The 9,497-nt window shown below is 40.9% G+C and overlaps 1 protein-coding gene across 1 annotated transcript; it reads left to right on the top strand.

Moving 5' to 3' along the window:
* Positions 1–1,176: 1,176 nt before the first annotated feature.
* Positions 1,177–5,914, top strand: LOC104278610 (zinc finger matrin-type protein 1-like). The gene is made up of 5 exons (XM_009875636.1): positions 1,177–1,275; positions 2,886–2,970; positions 3,050–3,247; positions 4,001–4,249; positions 5,796–5,914. The coding sequence occupies exons 1-5, from the start codon at positions 1,261–1,263 to the stop codon at positions 5,912–5,914; spliced, it is 666 nt and encodes a 221-aa protein (XP_009873938.1). The 5' UTR covers positions 1,177–1,260.
* Positions 5,915–9,497: the final 3,583 nt, after the last annotated feature.

The raw sequence follows: 9,497 nt of genomic DNA, 5'->3' as shown, positions 1-9,497 counted from the left end.
CCAATACTTTCCCCAATATTTTCTCTTTAACCTCAAATTAATTTGAAGAGTGTGGCTTAATTGAACTCTCTACTTATGTGGCTTCTTCTGTTTTTGCTTTAGGTTTGTTTAGCATTGGCTTTGTTTAACTTGTTTAACTTCAAGAACAGGGCAGAAAGTGGAATTCTAGCTTAAATGGATTTTGTGAGACCCACTGAGGATGAAAAAGAAACAGTCTTAGAGTTTGTCAGCACAGAAAAAAACTTTGATCGTACAGCAGCATGGATAAACTTGTTCCTTGAAAGCACAGCCTGTACTAGAGAAGTGTTTCAAGAAATATGAGTTAAACTGGTTTCCCTAATGAATTAAAGTGTATTAAGAGGAAAGAGAACCGGGTTAGTGATGTAGCTTTATCTTTGTGAGAGTTTTGCTAGCATAGCGATACTCTTCTGAGTGGTGTGTTTAATTCTCATAATTGTCCTGGTATTGGTACAACTTTTAAGTGCTTGTTAGAATATGACCCCCCAAGATCAAATGTGCCTGCACGTACAATTATTCAGGAATAGCTTCAAGTCTGGGCCAATTTTAATATGAATTAAAGTGTATACAGGCAAGGAGTTAATTGATATAAAGGCAAAGAATATCAAAACAAGCCATTGGAGCTGCTTTTTCCCATAAAACTAAATCAGTTAAACTTACAAGTGACAGAGGTGCAGCCTTCCTAAGCATCTGACACCTGGCTTTTTTCATGTACTGAGCTATTCTCAAATTTTCTGTAAATCTCTTCTTTAAGGAGCTTTCCCATATTTGACTGACTGTGTGATCTAGTCCAGTTAAAATCCTTTTTTTTAGGCCATTAGTCAAGTATTTCCGACATTGTGGCCTGTTTGAAGTGAACTGAAAACCAGTGAAGAGTTTCCGACTATGTTCTTGAAGCCCAAGTACTCTTACAGTAATACTTTGTAAGCCCATGGGAGCAGCACTTCTGTAAGGAGGAAGGTTGAGGTGGCTTTACAGCGTTGCTTTAAAGCCACAGCGAGATACACTGTGAGTCAGTGGGTGCACGCTGGTTCCTTCATCCTGTGCTGCATGTGAATATTTAAGCAGTTGATGTTTTGTGTAAGCAACGACATGGAAATATACCTTGTCCTAACTACTGATAATTTTGTCTTTTGCTCTTTCTGTTTAGATGACATTTTAGGTGAGGCAACAGGGAAAGACCTTTTCACTGATACTTTCTGTAAGGTTTGTAGGGCAGTGCTGCTGTTTGAGCCTGACAGGATGTCACATTATAAGGTAGGCTGGAAAGGAGAATTTCTCCTGGCAAGCACTGGAGCTTTGGGGATTTTTGTTTGGTGTTTCTACGTAGTGTTATAAAATACTTTTTATATTGTGTTTCTCAAGGCTTATTCTGAGTTTAGGCTTTAACCAGACTTGAATGTTGTGAAAGTTGTGGGTTCAGCGATAGCGAATGGCAGTCCCTTGCACACTGCGGCATGGTTTTAGAAGGAACCGAGCAGGTTCAGGTCGTGCCGTATGTGGGACTGAAGCAGATCTGCACCACATGAGCCAGCGTGGCAGTGCTGGCTGTGGAGGATCAAGGTTGTGCCTCCTGACACTTCTCCCAGCGACACACGTGTGCTGCTGTGTGCACCAGCGTCTGCCGGAGGCAGGTTGGATGAATCATGCCAGAGGCATTTCTTGGTTCAACTGTGTGCTTTGGATATTGCCATGTGGGCAAGCATGCTTCATTTTGAAACTTGATCTTGAGGGTGTGCAGGTTTGCAGGCACAGGCACTTCTCTCTTCCTTCTTGAAAAAGTTTAAAATGTCATTTACTGTCAGAAATCTTTCCTGCTGTGCACATTGTTAAGACTCAGGTCTTGCAAGATGTTCTGTTTGCTTATTTTGATTTCACTTCAGCAGCAATTGTGCTGTTAGAACTTCACAGAGTTCAGATCCTCAGTTTGATGTTCTGTTTCTCAGAGACAACTACAGTTGAGGTAATAGATGCAATTGCAAAGTTACCTGACTTCACAGTACAAATCAAATTGATGCAAATAATTGGCTCTTTTTCCTCAGTTGTATTATCTAGCCAGGTATGATCAAGACCCCTTTCTCTTTAGTAGTGTTGTTATAATATCCTGCACTGCTCCTCAGAATCCTTAAAAGACATCTGAAAAGTATCAGATCAGGGAAGGCAGGTTACTGCTTTTGCCTTGTAGGTTACCACTGTGTGGGGTTGCCTTTGAGTAAGTGTGTTACAAGTGCTGGAGTTTGAAGGTTACAGGTTGAGAGACCATCTGAGAATTAAAAAAGTATATGCTAACACCCAATTTTAGTTACCTGGACTACTTTATCCTCAGTAGAAAGTTGTAGAAAGCTTCATAGACAGACTTCCTGCTAGAGATATTTCAACTTAGCTTCCAGGGAAACCTGTTTGTCTCCCTGACTGTATGGCAAGACTAGACCTCTTATGAGTCGTGCTGCCTGTCATTCTTCTTTGCCAGGATACAGGATATCCTTGATGTCAGGCCCACAGGCTTAGAGGTAAAGGAGCACGGCAGATTTGTTCTGTGGCACGGCTGCATTCCTTTCCTTACCTGTTTTAGCATCCTTGTTTGTAAGGGGACATGTTAAGATTTTTGATTCCCCAAAGAGTTCAGAGCAGATGACTCGGAGGGCTGCTTAAGGCAAAATGTTATGAGTAATGCTAAATACTATGTTCTTGATTACAGTATAGCATTGTTACATCAGCTGGCGTTTGACTGCTTGTGGCTCTGCTTTATACAAATACAATCTGGCAAGTGTTGAAAGAAGTTTTTGATGAATGAAGTCCCAGTCACTGACTATATCACTGCTTGCATCCTTGTTACTGAAACAGGAATAATTCTAGTCTCTTCCCAGGGAGAAAAACGTGCTCAGAACCTTCGTCGTTACGTCCAAATGCATGGTGAGAAAGATGAGAGGCAGGAGCCTGGCAAACAAATTATATCAATTTTCAAGTAGCTATTCCTCTTCACTGCTAAATAAAGTGTTTCCTCGTACACTTCAGTGAGTGCTTGTAACAGAGCTTGCCCTTGTCTGGTTTCAGATGGATGAGAGTGGAGTAGAGGACAAAAACAAATGCTGCGACGTCTGTGGGATGTTTTTTACTTCCCCTGCTGTTGCTTTGTCTCACTACTTGGGAAAGGTCCACAGGAAAAAGCTGAAGCAATTGTCAGGAGACCAAGCCCACATGGCAGCACAGAGCATGCAGCCTCTTTCTGGTAAGAACTAAATACTTTGCTTTTCATGTTTTCCTGTCGCTCTCTGGAACAAATAGAGAAAAGGACATTCCTGTACTTGCCATGTCTCTATGCCTTTCTATTCTGCTGAAGTTGTGGAGCTGTCTTGTGGTAATTCCTTGGGTGAAGAAACAAAGATACTACCTTGTGCAACTCTGAAGCCGGGGAATCTTGCTTTCAATTCACTATCTTTCACTAACTGAAACTAAAGACAAATATTTCTGGTCTTTTATTAATGAAGGGTGTTCCTTGTTGTTCTGAGAATTCACTGAAGTCCCAACAAGATATTCCTCTGAGAAATTAATATGATAAGAAATTTTTAAAAAATAAGTCCATGAGCAGCACTTAACTGCTGTTGGCTCTGTTCAAGTTGCTCAACTGTATTTAAAGAAGGAGCCTAGTGTGTGTGCTCTGAATTACCCTGTGCAGGGTACATCTCCCTTCTTGGGCTGTGTAGGGACCTTAGAGTTACCAGCTGTCAAACACAGCTGACTTTTAAGTATCTAATGGGGAGATTTCTAAATATTTCAGGATTGTGTTCCTTATGAGTCTCTACATTTGGATCCTTACAAGCATTGATATTTTATAGTCTCTTGCAAGTAGTTCAGCACCCAGCGGATTGTCCTCCTTTCTGGCTTTGTAGTTCTGCAGTCACTTATTTTGCTCCATGGAATTGTTTAAGTCTTTATTTTGCTGTGCTGTCAGCAGATTTATTATCTGCTTCCCTGTTTCCAGCTTTACAGATGCCATTGGCTGAGAAGCCCTTGCTGCCTTCAGAAGCTGCAGAGTCTTCATCATCCTCTGACACAAAGCTGAATTTAAATGATCCAGAGAAGTACTGCAAGCTCTGCTGTGCTCCCTTCAATAATCCACTTATGGCCTGGGAGCATTATGTTGGTAAGAGGCACAGAAAAAATGAAGCACGGCAAAAGGTATTGAAGAAGCTGGGAGACAGCGCTGTCCCTGCAGAATTCGTCACAAGTGGTAAGCAGAGCATGAGCAGGTGTTGCAATCTCTGTGTAGCTTGAGTGCTCAGTTCTGATTTGTTCAAGGGACTTCTCGGCTGTGTGCAAGGAGATGATACGACTTCTCCTGCATTACTTGTTCTGCATGACAGAGCAAGTCCATTTCTTCCTTTCTGTTTGGTCTATGAACTGCTAAAGTTCTGCTTCTGACAGTTGTAGATTGGAAAATATGTCTTATTAACTTGGAAACCCAAATCCAGTCCTCACCGAGTCCTGCAGTCACATTCAAAGGATCACAGAAAATAGCCCAGTCCCCTAAATCAAAGGCCGAGATCAGTCATGCCTGTTATTCTTCAGATATTCATCCACCTTTTTCTTAAAAACCATCCATGCTGGAAATTCCACAACCTCCACAAGAAACATCACCCAAGACTTCTTGATCTTTCCCTTCTTGGTCTTAAAACCTTCTACTGACATTGAACTCGGCTTTCCCTGACCGCAGTGTGTTTTTTCACTGTACGCAGAGCAAGCAGCAGACAGAAGAATCATTTGTTTCCTTTTGGTCACGTTTTTTTAATAATTGAAAAATGGTGTCATGTCTTCCTTCAATCTTTTATTCATGAAACTGGTTGCTGTAATTATTTCCATCTTCCCACATAAGGCAATTTATTTCCTGAACAGTCGTCATTCTCTAGCCTCCCAGCAGGACCGACTGCTGCTCAAGAACTGTGCCAAAAGTTAGGGCCCTGTTGTTGAGCAACTTTCATTAGTTCTGAAGGAGCATCATCTGGTTTTGTGCAGCAGAACTGTTGATCCTGTCTTTAATAAGGAATTCAAAATCCTACTTGGTAGTCAAAAGTCATTGTTAATATAAAACAGCTCTTATTAAGTCATGCTATAATTTCAACAAAATAATAATATGTTTTCATTGCTATGTTTTGCTAATGGATGAAGCTCTTGCCTTTACATGGAGAAAAAAGGTTACTCACTAGTTTCAGAATACTTAAGTCTCCTGCATAGCTTGTAGGAGAGAAGAAAATGACAACTTAGAAAACACAGGGGTTTCCCTTATCTGACCTTACCTTATATTTGCCTGAGGCTCCATGTATCAGATTCATAATGTACTGTGTTGACAATTCCCCCAGCATCTTCACAGAGTTGAGCCAACACTGCACGAACATTTGAGCGGGTAATGTTTAAACTGATCTTATTTTAATTAAATCTATACTGACTGGATTGGTATCTACTGGCACATGCTTTGGGTCGAGTATTTCCAACACTACTTCATTTTCCAGTATGGTTCATTCCCATCAGCACTTGACAACAGTTTACTGGAATTATCTTGGATTTACTTGAGTCATCAGAAATACTGTTTAAACCATGGTGACACTGCATCTGTACACCTCACCACCTCCCTTCATAAATATTCTAGGGTAAAATTGCAGCAGAGACTATATATTTGTCTATAAGTGTCGTTGATGGGAACATGTTAGGACTCTTGCATGGGATGGGATCGTGATGTGCTTTGAGTTTTGCCTTTCATTTGTAGTCTGTCTAACATACAGGCTCTTTCTTTTCAGCAGTTGGAGCTGGTTATTGTGTGTGCTCTGTGTGTAACATTGTACTTACATCGGTACAAATGTACCACTCCCACATGATGGGAAATAAGCATCAGATTAAGTAAGTCAAGAAGTCTTTTGTTACTATTCCTCTGCAGTTTTTACTTTCAAACTTCTTTTCATTATCCCTGTTGTCTGCTGTTAAGAGCCTATCACTAATTTGTGGGGGTTTTGTTTCAGTTTGGGGTTTTTTGTTGTTGCTTGGTTTACTAGTTTAACAGGGCACTGTCCATTTAAACGTCACACTTGTGACTGAAATTCAGTCATAGAGTGCCCACAGTTGCATCCTCATTGACAGCCCACAGGGGAAAGATCTGAAACCTGTGTAGTTTTCCCACTTTTTTTGCTGTCTGAGGATAGCAGCACCTGTTTTGGGACAGCATCTTCCATGGTCAGTCTAGAAGGAAACAGTCTGAACTTTAAGACTCTTACTGACAGGGCAAAGGAGACTTTAATCCCCAAAATGCCAAATCTCCATCAGTTTTCAGGATTCGTCAGCATGCATCTTCCGTTTGTCATAAAGTCATTTATAAGTGATAGGTCTTGTACTTTTCCCTTTTACCCAGAAGAGGGCTTGCAAGCTCTGCTAATTGCAGAATGGATATTGTGGTGATTTACTTTTTAGAGCTTGCTATGCAAGTAGGCTAAATATCAAAATTGCTTACGTGTTAAGCATTTGATAAGACATATTTTTAAGTGAAGGCACCATAAAAATATAATCACAAGAGACTGATGTAAAACTAATATGATTTAAAATGTTTGTTTAGTCAACAGAATTACAGTCCTCAAAACCAGGAGTGTAGTGAACTGCTGCAGGCCTATCTATAGCTTGGCAAAAGAACGTGTAAAGCTGATGAATTAAGGCAGAACAAGATACATTTAAGGGATAGGTCTTTGGAGCTGCCCTTCTCACAGGGGACATCTTTGTCATCTAACCACTTTATCTTCCAGCCTGAGGAAAGAAGCCGCAGAGCAGAAGACAGAGCAAAATCCAGAGCAGAAAAGAAGGGTATATAGTGAAGGTGAAGATCTTGGAAGTGAAAATGTGGTGCAAAAGAAAATTAAAGTTGAGATAGATTTGGTAAATGAGAAGAAATCAAGCCCCTATGAAGGTGAAAGTCTTAAAGAAAACCTCCCTGTGAAAAAGAGAAAAAAGCGCAAAAATGGTAAAAAGAAGCTACAGACAGGTAGCAAAAAAGAAGAGGATCTACTTTGGGAAGAGTCTGTCTTGAGATATTGATAAAGATTTTGCTTAGCTTAAAGAAGTTGATTCTGTTTGTAGACTCACTTAACCATGTTCTGTTACACTAATGTCCTGGGTTCTAAGCAAAGTTTTGTTCTAATCTGGAAAGGAGAAAAAACTCGTTTTCTGGAATTTTTTGGATTGTAGGCTACAACATCAATTTTTAACCATCTTACACATGCAGCAGCCGGTGCAGTGATGTGAGTTTGAAAGTCTGTAATCTCTTCTGGAATATACCACATTAGCTTAGAGAATACTGTTGGAATTGCTCCAAAAATGTATATATAGCTTCTTTCCAATGTTAGTGGTACCTACTGTTGACGTTTCTGTTACTCCTCTAGGGAAGTTTATAACCACTACAGTGTTCTCAGCCATGTCTGTAACCATTTTTCTGACAGATTTAAAAGGAGAATGGGAAAGACTTTTGATTCCAGATCTTAGTGGCTGTTGGGGTTTTGGGAGGGGTTGGTTTGGTTTTTCTGTTACACAGTTGTGAGTGGACAATGAGTCTATTAAACATGCAAATGTTTGTCTGATACACGTTGTCTAGTAGATTTTTTCTCACTGTAATCCTGATTTTAGTGTAGTTTAGGAAGCACAGAAAAGGTGCAATATGCAAAATTAGTTGCTACCATGAGGCTGTGTTGTGCTTCACTCACTCAGAGTAATGTACGGAGGAGGCATTAGAGCGAAGTTAGATTTGTGATCCAGGTAATACCCTGAAAAATCAGTATCAGCTTTGTATTTCCATTTTAATGTTGTGTCAGCAGACCCTCCTTCATGATGTGGGTTTACATTACTGTGCCATGAGCAATGATGGCCGACATAAGTTCATTTAATTGAGAAGTTCAGATGATGGACTTGAGGCTCTTGTGTTGCTCCCAGGACTCTCAAGTGAGACCTTCAGTAATCTGTGGACGCTGGGAACGCATCAGTCGGCGCAGAGATGGGGTTGTGCGAAGGATTCGAAGCCTGTGTGATGCCTTGCTGAAGGCTGCTGGACCAAATAAATACGGTTATGTTGCAAAAAAACAACGATATAAAAGCAGTCTCCCAAGACACTATTTAGTATCTCTCTTGTTGCCTTCAGGTTGCAAGAAAGCTGCTTCTGAGCCTTGATGTGGGATCTGAAAGCCATCACGCTGCTGGTTTTTTCCTCTCACACTGCGCTTTCCACTGGGTTACTCTGTTTGTAGAGGCACCTGTGCCAAGCTGCTGCTCTCAGAAACTCTGCCCAACGGACGCTTTTGTTGAGGCTGCTTGTGGGATACAGCAGAGACCAGGGCCCTCAAGCCTTGAATTCTCTCTGGTTTGTCTTAGTTTTAGTTTTATGAGTGTAGGGAGTAAGTTGAAAAGCCCTAAAAATACCGTAGTCTGCTTTAGTTTTTAAAGATTTGTGTTTTGTGGTTGATTGCAATCTTGGGTTTAGATTTTTCCGGCTTATGAGAGAATTATAAATCTGAGTAGTTAACATGTGAGCCATCAAGTATCTTGGTCCTTCCTCTAACAGACAAGGTTAACTGGAAACATATAAAACTAAAAGCAGAGCAGGTACATGTAGGTGTCAAGATCAGTTCGTTGGTTAGGAGTCTCAGCAACCTGAACTTAGAGGTCCATGGAGATTCAGCTTTAAGTTCAAAACGTACATAGGGTATTTTTTCTGGTCCTCTTTTCTAATCTCCCCTGGTCTGTGAGACCAATGATTCCTCTGCTTTCTTCAGTAGCTCTTTCTCCTCACTCAGGAGGTACATGCCTTTCAGTATGTCTCCAAAGCTTCTTTCCCTGACTTTCCTCAGCCCTTGCTGATGAGAGAGTCTAAAGTCATATGTTAATAAGTGCTTTTCTCGTTATTTACTTGGGCAAGAGTGTGTTCAATCAGAATTTACTTATGGTAGCGGGTGATGACAGTTGTGAGCTGTTGTAAGCTGCCAACTGCAGTCTGCTTGTCTTGTCGTAACTAGGGAGGTTTTCAGGGTCTCCTATATACACTCCTTGCTGTGAGAATAACGTGGGCAGCACAGCTGCTTGTCTCCCACATGAGACAAATGATGACTTTCTCTACTCTCAGGATACTAGTTTAGCAAAGCAGGCATTGTAAGATCTCTGATGTTTCTGCCACTCTGTCAGACAGGACCATACAAATGTGGCCAGTGTCTTTCAAAACTGTTATTAGAGAACCCTTGCTCCATGTGGTCACACACGTCTCCTTTCCTTACTAAGTCGGCTAAGAAAACAATTAGGCCTTCAGCAGATGGGAAGTTCACGATGTAGTACTCCACTTGTACACAAGGAACAGACTAATTGAAGGGAAATAAGTGCCAGTTTACTCGCTTTGGAATTAAGAGTTACCCTTTCAGAAGTCATGAGATGGAGATTAACAGCTCTGAAAATACGGTAAAAGCATG

The sequence above is a fragment of the Apaloderma vittatum genome, unplaced genomic scaffold (genome assembly GCF_000703405.1).
Source record: "Apaloderma vittatum isolate BGI_N311 unplaced genomic scaffold, ASM70340v1 scaffold21628, whole genome shotgun sequence".
NCBI classification, from domain to species: Eukaryota; Metazoa; Chordata; class Aves; order Trogoniformes; family Trogonidae; genus Apaloderma; species Apaloderma vittatum.
The sequence above is the reverse complement of the archived record's forward strand: the minus strand, read 5'-3'. Positions and strand labels throughout refer to the sequence as shown.

What these genes read in the sequence shown, in the direction of transcription:
- LOC104278610 (XM_009875636.1), top strand. An exon ending in GGAGCCTGGCAAACAAATTA is followed by an intron (nt 2,971 to 3,049) that starts TATCAATTTTCA and finishes TGCTTGTAACAG; the next exon opens with AGCTTGCCCTTGTCTGGTTT. An exon ending in TGCAGAATTCGTCACAAGTG is followed by an intron (nt 4,250 to 5,795) that starts GTAAGCAGAGCA and finishes TCTAACATACAG; the next exon opens with GCTCTTTCTTTTCAGCAGTT.